We start from the raw sequence: 17,133 nt of genomic DNA, 5'->3' as shown, positions 1-17,133 counted from the left end.
GCGATCAGCGCTATAAGAATGCACTGATTACTGTATAAATGTCACTGGCAGGGAAGGGGTTAACACTAGGGGGCGATCAAGGGGTTAAATGTGTTCCCTTATGTATGTTTATAACTGTGGGGGGATTAGACTAACTGGAGGAGGAGATATATCACTGTTCCTAATGACTAGGAACAGCAGATCTGTCTCTCCTCTGGGAGAGAGGTGTGTTTACATACACACATCCCTGTTCTGGCTCTCGTGCCCGCAATTGCGGGTGGTCGGCGGACATCGCCGCCGTCGGACACGCGCATTGGGTCCCCCGCAGTGCAGCAGAACTTGTGCTATCGCACTTTAAGGTGCCAACGTACATCTACAGTGATTTGTGGAATCATGCCGACATGCCGCAGTATAATGACGGCGGCTGGTCGACAAGTGGTTAATCTCGGTAGAAATACAGCTGTCCTGTGAAGCCCTCAGAGGCTCGTTAGAGAACCTTAGTGAGCAAACAGCATCATGAAGGCCAAGGAACACACCAGACAGGTCAGGAATAAAATTGTGGAGAAGTTTAAAGCAGGGTTAGGTTTAAAAAAATATCCCAAGCTATGAACATCTCACGGAGCACTGTTCAATCCATCATCCAAAAATGGAAAGAGTATGGCATAACTGCAATCCTACCAAGACATGGCCTTCCAAACTGACAGGCCGGGCAAGAAGAGCATTCATCAGAGAAGCAGCCAAATGGCCCATGCAGAGAGCCACAGCTCAGGTGGGAGAATCTGTCTACAGGATAACTATTAGTCATATTAGGCACTCCACAAATCTGGCCTTTATGGAAGAGTGGCAGGAAGAAAGCCATTGTTGAAAGAAAGCCATAAAAAGTCCCAAATGCAGTTTGTTAGGGGGACACAGCAAACCTGGAAGAAGGTGCTCTGGTCAGATGGGACCAAAATGTAACTTTTTGGCCCAAAAGCAAAACACTATCTGTGACTGAAAACTAACATTTCACATCACCCTGAACACAGCATCCCCACCGTGAACCATGGTGGTGGCAGCATTATGTTGCGGGGATGCACAGATAGGGAAGCTGGTCAGAGTTGATGGGAAGATTGATGGAGCCAAATACTGGGCAATTTTAGAAAAAAACCTGCAAAAAAATTGAGACTGGGCCGGAAGTTCACTTTCCAGTAGAACAATGAACCTAAACATACGATGTGTCTAGTCTATTAAATAACGAGACTGATTAAATAACTCACCTTTATTTACCTGTATATGTATTACAAATGTAATGCTTGTCCCCTTCAATATTTTCCCCATTTGCACTAATACATTGCTGCAGTCTTGTTTTTCACAGCTGTTTCAACACATTTGCCGTTTTCTTCTTTACAGCATCAACTAACTCAAATCGTGTCCTTTTAAGCACTGATTTAACTTTTGGGAATTCATTCTCACGTCCCTGACTGAATATTTGTGCCACTCAAACACACGTGCACAAGACAGGCCGTCATTCCCATAAACTGTAGTAAGCATTTGAAAACATTCTTTTGATGTTTTGTGCAATTGTACTAAACATTTCAAATTGACACGTTGTTTAATTTTTAAACGTAGCATTTTTTCGGCACACTACAGAAAACACAACCAAACTAAAGAACGACTCACAATCAACTGAACGTCATTGACTGTTGCTGCTTGTCATGCAGGTTCAAACATGTTCAAGGTCACAACGCATGCAGTTATAACCAGCTCTGACTGCTTTGTTTACTAGGTGGGATCACAGTCTCATTATTTAAAGCGGGGGTTCACCCTAGAACACCAATAGACCATTACATCCAGCATAATGCTGACATCTACAGTATGCTGGATTTTTTCCTTTGTACCGCTGTACTTACGGTCTTATGGTTTTTTTCACGGGGCTTCCGGGTTCTCGCTCCCCCGGGGAGTAGGCGTTCCTAAGACGAGGCTTAGATGATTGACGTTCGGGTAAAGCGCGTCATCGCCTTCCGAAAATATCCGAGGGGGACTCGGCACTTTACGGCGCCTGCGCTGTCAGCTCTACACGGCAGGCGCAGGCACCGTATAGCGCCGGAAAGAGCCGAGTCCCCGTCGGATATTTTCGGAAGGCGATGACGCGCTTTACCCGCATGTCAATCGTCTCCTGGGAGGATCAACACTCACTCCCAGGAGACATTGCGCAGAGCTCCCCGTCGGGGAAAAGGAGTGACACGCCCACTCTCCGCAAGGAAGAAGACCCGGAAGTGCGGCTGAAGACAGGTAAGTGTACACATTTAAAAAAAAATGACAACGCTACAAGCCTTAATTAAGGCTGGAGATAGGTTGGCTAAAAAGTTAATTTTGAGGGTGAACCTCCACTTTAATAGACACACTTTGTACAGCCAGGGCTACAATGGAATGGTTTAGATCAAAGCATATTCATGTAATAGAATGGCCCAGTCAAAGTCCAGACCTAATTCCAATTGAGAATCTGTGACAAGACTCAAAAATTGCTGTTCACAGATGCTTTTCATCCAATCTGACAGGGCTTGAGCTATTTTGCAAAGAAGAATCGGCAAAAATGTTCACTCTCTAGATGTGCAAAGTTGGTAGAGACATACCCAAAAATACTTGCAGCTGTAATTGCAGTGAAAGGGGGTTCTACAAAGTATTGACTCAGGGGGCTGAATACAAATGCACACCACACTTTTCACATATTTATTTGTAAAAAAAAAAATTGAAAACCATTCACAGTGGGGATCGAAAGTTTGAGCACCCCAGGTAAAAATTTGTATTAATGTGCATATTGAAGCCAAGGTAAGATGGAAAAATCTCCAAAAGGCATCAAATTACAGATTAGACATTCTTATAATATGTCAAAAAAAGTTAGATTTTGTTTCCATCATTTACACTTTCAAAATGACAGAAAACAAAAAATGACGGCTGCAAAAGTTTGGGCACCCTGCAGACTTAATATCTTGTACTGCCCCCTTTGCAAAGCTGAGACCTGCCAGTGTCATGGATTGTTCTCAATCATCGTCTGGGAAGACCAGGTGATGTCAATCTCAAAGGTTTTAAATGCCCAGACTCATCTGACCTTGCCCCAACAATCAGCACCATGGGTTCTTCTAAGCAGTTGTCTAGAAAACTGAAACTGAAAATAGTTGACGCTCACAAAGCTGGAGAAGGCTATAAGAAAATAGCAAAGCGTTTTCAGATGTCAATATCCTCTGTTCGAAATGTAATTAAGAAATGAAAGTCATCAGGAACAGTGGAAGTTAAAGCAAGATCTGGAAGACCAAGAAAAATATCAGACAGAACAGCTCGCAGGATTGTGAGAAAAGCATCTCAAAACCCACGTTTGACTGCACGATCCCTCCAGAAAGATCTGGCAGACACTGGAGTTGTGGTACACTATTCCACTATAAAGAGATACTTGTACAAATATGGTCTTCATGGAAGAGTCATCAGAAGAAAACCTCTTCTACGTCCTTACCACAAAAATCAGCGTTTGAACTTTGCAAATGAACATATAGACAAGCCTGATGCATTTTGGAAACAAGTTCTGTGGACCGATGAGGTTAAAATAGAACTTTTTGGCCAGAATGAGCAAAGGTACGTTTGGAGAAGAAAGTGCACAGAATTTAATGAAAAGAACCTCTGTCCAACTGTTAGGCCTCGTACACACGACCGGATCTATCCGCTGGGATTGATCCGCGGATCAGTTCCAGCGGACAAATCCGGTCGTCTGTACGGCCTAGCGGATATTTATCCGCGGAGATTCCTCCGGCCGATCGATTTCAAGCGGATAGAAATTTCTTAGCATGCTAAGAAATCTATCCGCTTGAATCGTGTCCAGCGGATTGATCCGGTCGTCTGTACAGACTCACCGGATCAATCCGTCCGCTCCCCTCCCTCGCATGCGTCGTAATGATTCAACGCATGCGTGGAAGAACTTATCTTCCAGCGTCACGCACGTCGCGGCGACGGCGCGACACGTCACCGCGGATGTATTCCGCGCGGATTTTGATCCGATGGTGTGTACAAGCCATCGGATCAAAATCCGGAGGAGGAATCTCCGCTGGAAACGGTCCGGCGGACCGTTTCCAGCGGAGATCCCCTCGTGTGTACGGGGCCTAAAGCATGGGGGTGGATCAATCATGCTTTGGGGTTGTATTGTGTAGTGGCACAGGGAACATTTCACGAGTAGAAGGAAAAATGTATTCAATAAAATTTCAGCAAATTTTGGATGGTAACTTGATGCCATGTGTGAAAAAGCTGAAGTTAAAGAGAGGATGGCTTCTACAAATGGATAATGATCCTAAACACACCTCAAAATCCACGGGGGATTACATCAAGAGGTGTAAACTGAAGGTTTTGCCATGGCCTTCACAATCTCCTGACCTCAACATAATAGAAAATCTATGGATAGACCTTAAAAGAGCAGTGCGTGACAGACAGCCCAGAAATCTCAAAGAACTGGAAGACTCATGTAAGGAAGAATGGGCAAAGATACCTCAAACAAGAATTGAAAGACTCTTGGCTGGCTACAAAAGCGTTTACAAGCTGTGATAATTGCCAAAGGGGGCAGTACAAAATATTAACTCTGCACGGTGCCCAAACTTTTGCAGACGCCATTTTTTTGCTTTCTGCAATTTTGAAAGTGTAAATGATGGAAATAAAATCTAACTTGTTTTGACATATTATAAGAATGTCTAATCTGTAATTTGATGCCTTTTGGAGATTTTTCCATCTTTCCTTGGTTTCGTTATGCACATTAATACAAATTTTTACCTGGGGTGCCCAAACTTTCGATCCCCACTGTATCATTTTCCTTCCACTTCACAATTATGTGTCACTTTGTGTTGGTCTATCACATAAAATCCCAATAAAATACATTTATGTTTTTGGTTGTAACATGAAAAAATTTGGAAAATGTCAGGGGATATGAATACTTTTTCAAGGCACTGTACGGTATCCTTGGTTATATTACTTAGAAATATAATAAAATACTCCTGGCTGGCTACTTCGCAAGAATAACTATACCAAAATATACGTGGAAATTTGTCCCTTACACCAGTAATGCTATTTTTAGCTTTTAACCAAAAAAATATGTAAAAAAAAAAAGTGCAAGCATTGTACAATTTTAGCAATGAAGGTTATTGAATAGGCATGCAAATTTACTTTTTGTGTTTTTTTTTTACTTACTATCTCTAAGTGTTCATCTCCACTAAGGCAACAATGCCACCTGTTGGTGGATTGGTATTACTGCCAGTTTGTCACATTGGGATGACAAAACAGACTAGAGAGCTATGTAGTTTAAAACCAATAATAATATATGTGGGAAAATGAAATGTTGCACATAGTGAGCAATCAGATTCCTTGCTCTATTTTACCAGAGAATAAATTGTAATGTTTTGAGTAGATTGTTGAATTTGTGCATCTGTAATAAGTTTTCTTTTTGGTGAGCCCAGCTTGTATAACTGCTTGACCTCCGGAAGATTTACCCCCTTCATGACCACGCACTGCGTTACTTTAACTGACAATTGCGCTGTCGTTGGAAGCTGTACTTAAGAAAAAATTATGTCCTTTTTTTCCACAAATAGAGCTTTCTTTTGGTGATATTTGGGCACCTCTGCACTTTTTATTTTTTACGCTATAAACAAAAAACCGCCAAGACCGTCAATTTGGGAAAAAAAACAATATTTTTTACTTTCTGCTATAAAACATATCTAATGAAAAAAAAAAAATTCTTCATCAATTTAGGCTAATATGTATTCTGCTGCATATTTTTGGTAAAAAAAACTCCCAATAAGCTTATGTTTATTAGTTTGCACAAAAGTTATAGCGTTTACAAACTATGGGGTATTTATATGTATTTTTCTAGTAATGGCGGCGATCAGCGGCTTATATTGACTGTGATATTGCAGCGGACAATTCAGACACTTGCCACTTCGTTTTGACACTTTTTTGGGAACACTATTACAGTTAGGGTTGTCCCGATGCGACTTTTTTAAGACCGAGCAAAAGTACCGATACCTTTTTTCCAAGTAATCGTCGATACCGATTACCGATACTTTTTTTTAATGTCATGTGACAGTTTAACTAATGGGCACTGATAGGTGGCACTTATGGGCACTGATAGGTGGAACTTATGGGCACTGATAGGTGGGAATTGACTGATTTATGGCACTGATAGACGGCACTTAGGGGCAATGATAGATGGCACTGATGTCACTTGTGGGCACTGATAGATGGCACTGATAGGCGGCATTTATGGACACTGATAGGCGGCACTTATGGCCACTGATAAATGGCACTGATAGGCAGCACTTATGGGCACTGATGGTTGGAACTTATGGGCACTAATAAGCGGCACTTATGGACACTGATAGGCGGCACTTATGTGCACTGATAGATGGCACTGATAGGCGGCACTTATGGGCACTGATAGGCGGCACTTATGGGCAGTGATAGATGGCACTGATAGGCAGCACTTATGGGCACTGATAGGCGGCACTTATGGGCACTGATGGGCGGCACTTATGGGCACTGATAGGCAGCACTTATGGGCACTGATAAATGGCACTGATAGGCGGCACCTATGGCCACTGATAGGCGGCTCTTATGGGCACTGATAGATGGCACTGATAGGCAGCACTTATGGGCACTGATAGATGGCACTGATAGGCGGCACTTATGGGCACTGATAGGCGGCACTTATGGGCACTGTTGGTTGGCACTGATAGGCGGCATTTATGGGCACTGATAGGCGGCACTTATAGGCAGGCACTGAAATGCACTACTGATTTGCAATTGCATAATAAATGACAAGAATGATGAAAGGAGAGGAAGGATTTTGCAATGCTATATAGCATAGTATTGCAAAAGCCTTCTTTGCCTCTTATCATTCATGTCATTTAATATCTAGTAAGTATGCTGCGACGCCCATATTGGTACACCTTGCACTTGGCTGCAGTAAGCCAGCAGCGGACATCTTGTTACACCCAGCCTGAACTACATGGCCTGGGTGTAACAAGATGTCAACTGCAGCGGAGTGCAGGGTGTACCAAGATGGGCGTTGTGAAGTTTACCCTCCGGCGGAGACACAGATTGTCACTTCCTGTACCGAATGTGACGGCTCCGGTCTGCGTTATGGACGGAATATGCGGCGGCGCCCTGCACCCCTGCCAGCTTACCCTCTCGGCCCGCCGACTTCCGATTCCAGGTATCAGATCTGGCATCGGGAGCATTTGTGCGAGTACAAGTACTCGCACAAATGCTTGGTATCGGTCCTGATACCGATACTAGTATCGGTATCAGGACAACCCTAGTTATCAGTGCCAACAATATGCACTTTCATTGTACTAATGACACAGGCAGGGAAAGGGTTAACATCAGGGGCGATCAAAGGGTTAACTGTGTGCCTAGATAAAGTTTCAGTATAGTGGGGGAGGTGCTTTTACTAGTGGAAGGCATGGATCTGTGTTTCAGCTTTACAGAAACACAGGATCTATGCCATCTGTACTGACAGGATGACAATCTGCCTTGTTTACATAGGCAGACTGCCATTCTGTCAGTGTACCAAACGTTCAGCGGGTGCTGGCGGACATCAGGTAAAATCACAGCGGGAACCCGGCGCACACTTACACCCGATACCCAAAAGTGCAGGATCACATATATATGTGATCCTGCGCAGTGCGGCCGCCCTGTAGCAGTAAATCTATGGGGCGGTTGGGCAAGTGGATAATATTAGTCATTTAAAGCTTATGTGAACCCACAAAAAAAATGTATATATATTGCAGCTTACCAGTGAATAACATACTTCATGTGCCTTCATGTCTACAACAGTTACTATGAAACTTTAGACAATAAAGATAAGGGGCTAGATTCACATACAATTGCGGCCGTGTAACGGAACCTGTTTACGTTACACCGCCGCAAGTTTACAGTGTTAGTGCCCGATCCACAAAGCACTTACCTGTAAACTTGCGGCGGTGTATCCTAAACACGTCCGGCGCAAGCCCGCCCAATTCAAATGGGGCCGGACGTACTGCGCATGCTCCGTTCGCAATTTTCCCGACGTGATTTGCGCAAAATACGGCGGCGCGACGTGTTTGTGAATCGCGACGTGCGTAACGTACTTACGCCGGGACATCTGACAAGGAAAAATGTGAGGTTTCGAGCCAAAAGGGATTCCTTTCAATAATTGCACTGCATATCTAAACCCAAAAACACATTTTATATATTGCAGCTTACCAGTCATTAGAAGATGTGGTTGCTTAAATACTTTTCATTCTTAAGTGTATAAACATTTTTAGCAAGTACAGAACATACCGGTTGATCTTGCCAGAAATGCAGTGTCCTTGTCATTTCCTGTGAACTTTTAGTTAGGCACCAAGAACTATGGGCCAGATTCACAGAAGAGATACGACGGCGTTTCTCTGAAACGCCGTCGTATCTCTCAGAGTATCTATGCGACTGATTCATAGAATCAGTTACGCATAGATAGCCCTTAGATCCGACAGGTGTAATTGACTTACACCGTCGGATCTTAGGATGCAGTACCTCGGCCGCCGCTGGGTGGAGTTTGCGTCGTATTCCAGCGTCGGGTATGCAAATTAGCAGTTACGGCGATCCACAAAGGTTTTTCCCGTCGTTACGTCGGCGCAAGTCTTAGTTTCACGTCGCAAAGTTAGGGCTGCTATTAACATGGTGAAAAATTACTCCACCATGTCACACGGTGACACACGGTCGTTTTTTGTGATGAAATAAAACAACGTTTTTAAAAACGTCATTTAAAATGATCGTGTGTGGGCTTCACAACGTTTTTTGTCTTCTAAAATTTTGTTTTTTGTGTCATAAATAATGATCGTGTGTGGGCTAAAACGACGTTTTAAACGCGCCCATGCTCAGAAGCAAGTTATGAGACGGGAGCTTGAATGGAACAGAGTGCCTCGTACGTGTTGTACGTAACCACGCTTTGCTAGAGCATTTTCAGAAAACGATGGTGTGTGGGCAACGTCGTTTTTTATGATGAAGTTAGAAAAACTTCGTTTTTTTTTCATGATGAAAAACGACGTTTTATTTCATCACAAAAAACGACCGTGTGTACGCGGCATTACCGCTCTAAATTGATAAAAAGAGAAAACTGTTTGCTCAGGGTTACTCTTTGCATTACTTTATAAAATAAGCTTCAGAACATTTTAGGCTTCAATAAACAGGCTTTCTATATGCATTAGATACAAAAATATATTTCACTCGACAATTCAAGAATTGCTATCATAAAATATTTACAGCGCTATACTTGGAATACTAATTTCCAAAATAATATGTCACCATATCCTGCAAAAATGATATGCCTGCTTTCCTTAGGTACATTTAAAAAGGAAAATCAAAAGAAAATCCAAATACTCCACAAAGAGCATTCACATTACTAGATCCATTAGCATGGCATCAGCTGTGTGTATTGCTCACTGCTATATAGTGCAGTCCATATATTATAGCAGTTAAAATATTGTATTGAATCTCAGCAATTAAAGAGGTGATGGTGTATCGCAATCTCCGTCACTTTTCACACTTGCCGTCACTCCCCTTGGTAATCTACTCACCAAACTGTGATGATAACAATGCCCGAAAGTAATCTCTCTGGATGCAGTGAATGCGCCTCATAAGTTGCACGGTAATTCCAACATCGATTCCTGTGAAGCCTGATATACTCTCTCTATTTCCAGCTGACAGTTCCTCTCGGAGTGTACGTAGGTATCAGTCAATGGATGGATGCGTGCAGCAATGCGATCATAAGAAAAGCAAGGGGAAGCTCCACATAGTGTAAAACTGTTTATTAAACAAAACCTTCACCCCCGATACAAAATATGCTTACAATGTTTAAAAATCAATGCACTTGTCACATGCAGGATATACGTTTATCTCACTTGCAAAAACAGTCAATGGATGTCTCTATTGCTGCAGTGAGTCCCTGGAAACCGTACTCCTGATTGGACCGATGAATCACGTGGTCACGCACTGACGCGTTTCGTGATAGGCTCACGTCTTCAGAGGGCGTGGCCACACCTTGTGAGTCATCTTTAAATAGCCCTGTATAGGGAACGCCGCCTGCTCTCGTCATCACGCCAGCTGGCTCATTAGCCCGCAGCCATATGATATTGGTTGCGAGGTAACGAGCCAGCTGGCGTGATGACGAGAGCAGGCGGCGTTCCCTATACAGGGCTATTTAAAGATGACTCACGAAGTGACCACGTGATTAATCGGTCCAATCAGGAGTACGGTTTCCAGGACTCACTGCAGCAATAGAGACATCCATTGACTGTTTTTGCAAGTGAGATAAACGTATATCCTGCATGTGACAAGTGCATTGATTTTTAAACATTGTAAGCATATTTTGTATCGGGGGGTGAAGGTTTGGTTTAATAAACAGTTTTACACTATGTGGAGCTTCCCCTTGCTTTTCATATGATCGCATTGCTGCACGCATCCATCCATTGACTGATACCTACGTACACTCCGAGAGGAACTGTCAGCTGCAAATAGAGAGAGTATATCAGGCTTCACAGGAATCGATGTTGGAATTACCGTGCAACTTATGAGGCGCATTCACTGCATCCAGAGAGATTACTTTCGGGCATTGTTATCATCACAGTTTGGTGAGTAGATTACCAAGGGGAGTGACGGCAAGAGTGAAAAGTGACGGAGATTGCGATACACCATCACCTCTTTAATTGCTGAGATTCAATACAATATTTTAACTGCTATAATATATGGACTGCACTATATAGCAGTGAGCAATACACACAGCTGATCCCATGCTAATGGATCTAGTAATGTGAATGCTCTTTGTGGAGTATTTGGATTTTCTTTTGATTTTCCTTTTTAAATGTACCTAAGGAAAGCAGGCATATCATTTTTGCAGGATATGGTGACATATTATTTTGGAAATTAGTATTCCAAGTATAGCGCTGTTAATATTTTATGATAGCAATTCTTGAATTGTCGAGTGAAATATATTTTTGTATCTAGTTTTGAATTTTATAATAGCTGCAACACTGCAATTTTTTCCCTTAATTAGTTATTATTTAGTTCTTATTTGGTGCCATTGAGCGCTGGGATCAGATTAGATAGCCTTCCCTTAGTGGTAAGGTATTTTTTTCTGATATTTTAGATATATTGCTTTCTATATGCATTGCTGAAAAAGAGGAAATAACTTTATTGAGTAGCACATAAAGCACATAAAGCATGGTCCGTTGTGTAAATGCATTGGGCTTGTAAAGACATAAACATACAAAAGAAGAAATGAATTAACTACTAAAAACAGGCACGCTGCAATACCTTTTACAGTCAAGAACACAGGCCTGGGCCCTTTTCCATTTAAAATGTAATTTTCTGTGTTTGCTTGGGGCGTTGAACAAAGAAATTAAAATTGTGCTTCTCTGTAAATCCGCTGCTAGTTTCCTCCACCATTTTACGTCTTCTTTTTTTTCTTAGCAGTCTCTGATTATACACCCACTGATGCTAAAGCACAACATAAAATTGTATTACTGGAAGCCTTTAACAAGGAACAGACATGCTTTTTTTTTTACAGCAATACCTATTCTAGGCTTAAAATGTACAAATCTGTTGAGGGTGGTGATTTAGTGATGGACTGTTAGTTCATTGAAGCATGTAGAAGCAATCATTAAATTCTAGTGCAGAGGAAGGACATATTGGACGCTCATGGATCTTTGATATACCATATTGCACAACATAATTGCCTCAGAAAGATTCTGTCATTAAAAGAAAAGTATGTTTTTTTTTTTATTCATACTTACCTAGGTGGATTCAGCATTGGTCTGAAGCTGCATCTGTCCCCCAGCACCTATAACACTGAGAACCAAGTGATCAAACGCTGCCGATTGCTCAATTTTCACAGCTCCCCAAGAAGAGAGCTGGTGACTGTCAGTCGGCAGCTCTCTGCTCTGACCCTCTGCGCTCAACGGAGCACTGGGCTGTGGAGGGGGCAGGAGGCTTTGGTCCAGGAATCTGGTTGGATCCCGACTCCATGGTCGTGATGACACCTGAGCCTGGACCGACTCTGTGACGTCAGTAGATAGCAGACTTCAGCCTGCTCTCTGCTGAATACGGGTCACAGGAGTGCAAAACGAACTGCACTCCTTTGATTCATAGAAGTACAGCCAAACAGGTTTTGGCTGCTCTTCTCCTTTAAGATAAATATCTCCAAGTCAAAGGCCTCCAACTCCAAACCTCCGAGTAGTTGTAGGACATTACTGTAAATTGTAGAAGGAATCATTTCCCCAAAACTAGTACTGAAATGGTAGTCAGAAAATGGCTACTTCATCAGATACATCTCAAGTAGATATTTAGAATTTGGTGTGATGTTGTTCAGAACGTTTTAGACATACAGCACCCACCCACAGGTGCCTGCAACCATAAGTAAAAGCTTTATCGAGCTGCCCAGGATTCCTGAATTATACGAAACTCTACAATGGAAATAGCATGTTAAACCCGACCTTCTTTGCATCATTATTGGGTCTGCCTCTTGATGTGCAGTCTCACTGACTAATACTAAGGCCTGGTAATAATACTGCTGTCAACCTTTAAGCCGACATCCCAGCTCAACTTGCATACGATCTCTTTAACCAAAGTCAATGCAAGTCGTGCCGAAGTCAGACCAAAAGTAATACAGGAACTTTTTTCTAAGCAACTCTTTTCGCTCCTATTAGATCAGTTTCATTGCACTTAATGGGCCGCAACTAGTCATGCGATATGTGCTCTCAAAGTCGGAGCGCATGTCACACCAGTGTGAACTGGGCCTAAAGCACAGAAGGCTGTAGAGCTAAGCAAAACTTCAGGAACTAAATTTGCCATTTGCATTTTAAAGCTTATCTGGCTTTAAGGTTTCTGTCGAGGTTTACATCCAAACAGCTTTAGACCCGGTTCACACTGTGTCGGCATGACTTCGGGGGGGACTCGGCAAGGCGTCCTGAAGATGACTTCAGAGGCGACTTGCAAAATGACTTCTGTATAGAAGTCAATGCAAGTCGCCCCCGAAGTCGTACAAGAACCTTTTTCTAAGTCGGAGCGACTTGCGTCGCTCCTATTAGAACAGTTCTAGTGAATAGAATGGGACGCGACTTGTCAGGCGGCTGAGTCGCCTGACGGGTCGCCCCAGTGTGAACCGGCTCTTAGGTGTCTGTAGTTTACAACAAAGAGATAACAGGTTCATTTGCAGTCATAAATTTTATAAACGATAGTGGTTCTCAGAACTTCAGAACTTTAAAAAAGGTGACCGTACTACCATTTATGTCTGTGAATGTGATCTTACTGGCAACTACAATATCTATCCATCCAGAGACAAGATATGCTTCTTCCAAATAGCACTGAGAGGGCTTATTTACTAAAATTAAACTAGCTGAAGCTAGAAGCTGATTGTCTATCATGCACAGCAGCACCAGATTCTGAATGTGTCAGTTTTAGTAAATCTCCACCTGTGTGTCAACAGGCTTTGGGTTTGTGTCTAGAAAATCAATTTGAAATTTGTTTGAGATGTTTCTGAGGTTATTCAGAATGGATAAGTTAATTTGACCTGCCTAAAGCAGGTTTTGCATTAAATACATTTTTATGGAAATGCAGAACCTATCTGAAGCAAGCAAAGGCCCATCGGCACAGGCTCCTAGTCAAACATTATTCTTGTGTGGTTCCATGTAAAGTAAAGTTTTAAAGTAAAAATAGTATTGTTATCATTATAGTATTAGTGCATATCCAAATGTGTGAGTCAATTTGTAGCAAACACTGTACTGTACTTGAAGCTGCATTAGGGGCCTAAATAATAGAATTGTCCTAACCATGTTCTTTGTTCTCTTACTTACAGTAAAGTATACTAAGCAGACGAATGAACCGTATTGCAAGGAACTCACATTTGCCACGTGCACAAAAGATAATGGTGGATTACGAAGTGTGTCCTGTTTTGACCTGAGATGATAATCTAGAAATGTATGCCATTTCAGACAGGACATCTAGCTAAGTCTTCTGCATTGACTTGACATATGTGACAAGGTGGTATGGAATATGGACAGTTTGTTGCACTCTACTCTTGAACTGTGAAGAACTCTTACAAAATAATGAAGATCGTGCTTTCATTGCTGCAGATCACCTTGGACTGAAGGGTGATGCTCTTCCTAAAAAAATCACTTTGTGTTTTCTTTGCATGTTTTCCACTGTTACTGGCACGACGTGTGAACTTATTGGCCTACTAAAAACAGACTCAAGAACATTATAAATGCAAAGTTAAGCTGTTTTTCATTTCTTCTGATTCTAAAATAATAATCACTAAAGTCAGTCTTGTTTGGTTATCAAATAACTTCATGCACCAGTTTGCTTTTGTGTACACATACGTTATGGAGAATAGCTTCCGTACAGATATTTTCAATATGTTTACTAGAGAAATGAAGATGTGCTATTTATAACTAAGCCTTATGTTGTGTACATACTGTCTTTGAAATATTGTGATCTAGTTTATTGCTTGTAAATGAAAAATTATATAATTTATTTAGAAAAAAATAACTGTATACTATAGTTTTATTGATGAAAGAAATAAAATATTTTGTTCTCAGTGCTTGTGATTTTATTGTGTATAGGTTGATGCCATTAATTTTTGATGAAAACGTTTATAAACCCCTTAAGAGTTTTATTTCTTTAAGAATGGCTCATGATATGTTATATTTCATAATAAAAAAGCCAAAGTAATAAAGATAGTCTCATGAAACAAGCATACCACACAACATTTTTTTTTTTGTTGCTGTATCTTTATTAAAGTGGTTTACACAATTAAGGTAATTGATGGGAGACATGTAAACTTCTCTATAATAACATTGGCATGGACCATAGGGTGAGTACATGGATTGAAAACTGGCTACAAGGGTGAGTTCAGAGGGTGGTGATAAATGGGGAGTTCTCGGAATGGTCAGGGGTGGAAAGTGGGGTCCCCTAGGGTTCTGTGGTGAGACCAATCCTATTTAATTTGTTCATAAACGTCCTGGGGGATGGGGTAAACAGTTCAATCTCTGTATTTGCGGACGATACTAAGCTAAGCAGGGAAATAACGTCTCTGCAGGATGTGGAAACCTTGCAAGAAGATCTGAACAAATTAATGGGGTGGGCAACTACATGGCAAATGAGGTTTAATGTGGAAAAATGTAAAATAATGCAATTGGGTGGAAAAAATATGAATGCAATCTACTCACTAGGGGGGTGAACCTCTGGGGGGAAAAGGACCTGCAGAATATTGTCATGCATTAAAAAGGGGATTAACTGGAGAGATAAGGCAATATTTCTCCCACTCTCCAAGACTCAGTCCTCAGGAAGGATGTGCTGGAAATGGAGTGTGTACAAAGAAGGGCAACAAAGCTAATAAAGGGACTGGGGGATATTAGTTACTAAGAAAGGTTGCAAGCACTGAACGTATTCTCTCTGGAGAAGAGATGCTTGAGAGAGGACATGATTTTAATTTACAAATACCATAACCCACAATAGGGATAAAACTTTATCGTGGAAGGCCACGAATTATGATTAGAAGAAAAGAGGTTTAGACAGCGTAGAGGGTTCTTTACTGTATGAGCGGTAAGGATGTGGAATTCACTTCCGCAGGCGGTGGTTTCAGCGGGGGCATCGATGGTTTAAAAAAACTATTAGATAAGCACCTGAAGAACCACAACATACAGGCATATACAATGTAATACTGACATATAATCACACACATAGGTTGGACTTGATGGACTTGTTTCTTTTTTCAACCTCACCTACTAACTATATAACCACATCTTGAAAAGAGTGTATTTGGAATCAGGTATTACACTCAATTTGTCAGTTAAAGTAGGGGTTTCCAAACTTTTCAGTATAGGGTTACATAATATACTTTGCAAATTAAAAATCAGCTCTATAAATAAAATGCAGCACAGTAGTTAGCACTTTTACCTAGCAACACTGGGGTCATCAGTTTGAATCCCAACCATGACGCTACCTGCCTGGGGTATGCATGTTTTCCCTGTGCCTGTGTGGGTTTCCTCTGAGAACTCTGCTTTCCTCCCACACTACAAAGGTGGGTTAATTGGATGGATCCTGTCTAAATTGGCCCTAGCATGTATGAATGTGCGTTAGGGACCTTAAATTGTAAGGGCAGGGGCTCATGTGGATGTACAACATATATGAAAAGTACTGTATATTGACAGTGCTGTATAAGTACCTGTAGTTGAAAAATTATTAAGCTTTCCTTGGATACTTGTTTGTAAACAGCATGATACGATTCAGAACAACAGAGAAAAGGGTTGAGTAAAACAAAGCAACTTATAGTTTCCCCTGACAATAGGGTCCCCCTCAGAGTCCAGCCTTACATCAAATTCCTCATCAGAGTCCCTCCTTTACATCTGCGTCCTCATCAGAGTCTGCCCTTACATTACACTTGCAGTGTGGCTGTAGCAGCAGGGCAGGAGCCAGGAGTTTGGAGTGTGGCTATAGCAACAGGGAGGAGGAGCAGGTCTGGACAAGGGAAGTTCCCTCCTCTTGTAAATGCTGGGGTCTAGCAACCAACTGTAACCTTTGGTGGAAACTGGGAGAAAGTACAATTCGCCCACATTGTTAATATAGTGTAGCATTGACCCTAGCTGCAGACTGAATTATATCGGTCTGCATTTGGGCCATAGACATGAAACCCCTGGTCCTACTGTATAAAATAAAAAAACAATTGTACAACATAGCTTTTAGCGTTACAACATAATTTGAAATATGCGTATGCTATTGTGACTTGTTTGACTCATGCTCTATCTTGTACAATACTACTGTTGGTTCAATTAGGGAATTACAAAAAAACATTAGAAGCACATGAGACAGTAGGTGAAAAATGGACCAGAGAACAAAACCAAAATCTAACCCACCCTGCAATGGAGGGATGGTCTACACAGTGTAGAAAGTTTACTTCCAGGAAAGGCACAGGGTGCAACAGGCACTTATTTTGAGACAGAAGAGGGCCTGGGAATGACAACAAGTAGAATGGAGTGTTGTCTGTTCCTAGACACAATGTAGCAGTGGCCATAGCTGTGGAAAACACCTCTTCCCCCAATGCATCCCGCAACCAGGAGTGAAGGAACCATTCCG

General features: G+C 41.8%; 1 protein-coding gene across 3 annotated transcripts in view; it reads left to right on the top strand.

The window, feature by feature from the left end:
• Window positions 1-14,597, top strand: part of PIP5K1B (phosphatidylinositol-4-phosphate 5-kinase type 1 beta) — a 223,954-nt gene extending 209,357 nt beyond the window's left edge. For all 3 annotated transcript variants that reach the window (XM_040356933.1, XM_040356941.1, XM_040356928.1), the window contains exon 15: window positions 13,856-14,597. In XM_040356933.1, coding sequence (XP_040212867.1) covers window positions 13,856-13,858 — 3 coding nt within the window. In that variant the 3' untranslated portion in view covers window positions 13,859-14,597. The remainder of the gene's footprint in view (window positions 1-13,855) is intronic.
• The last annotated feature ends 2,536 nt before the right edge of the window (window positions 14,598-17,133 follow it).

This window comes from Rana temporaria, chromosome 1 (genome assembly GCF_905171775.1).
Source record: "Rana temporaria chromosome 1, aRanTem1.1, whole genome shotgun sequence".
Lineage (NCBI taxonomy): Eukaryota > Metazoa > Chordata > Amphibia > Anura > Ranidae > Rana > Rana temporaria.
Note: the sequence above shows the minus strand (reverse complement) of the source record. Positions and strands in the feature narration are given on the sequence as shown.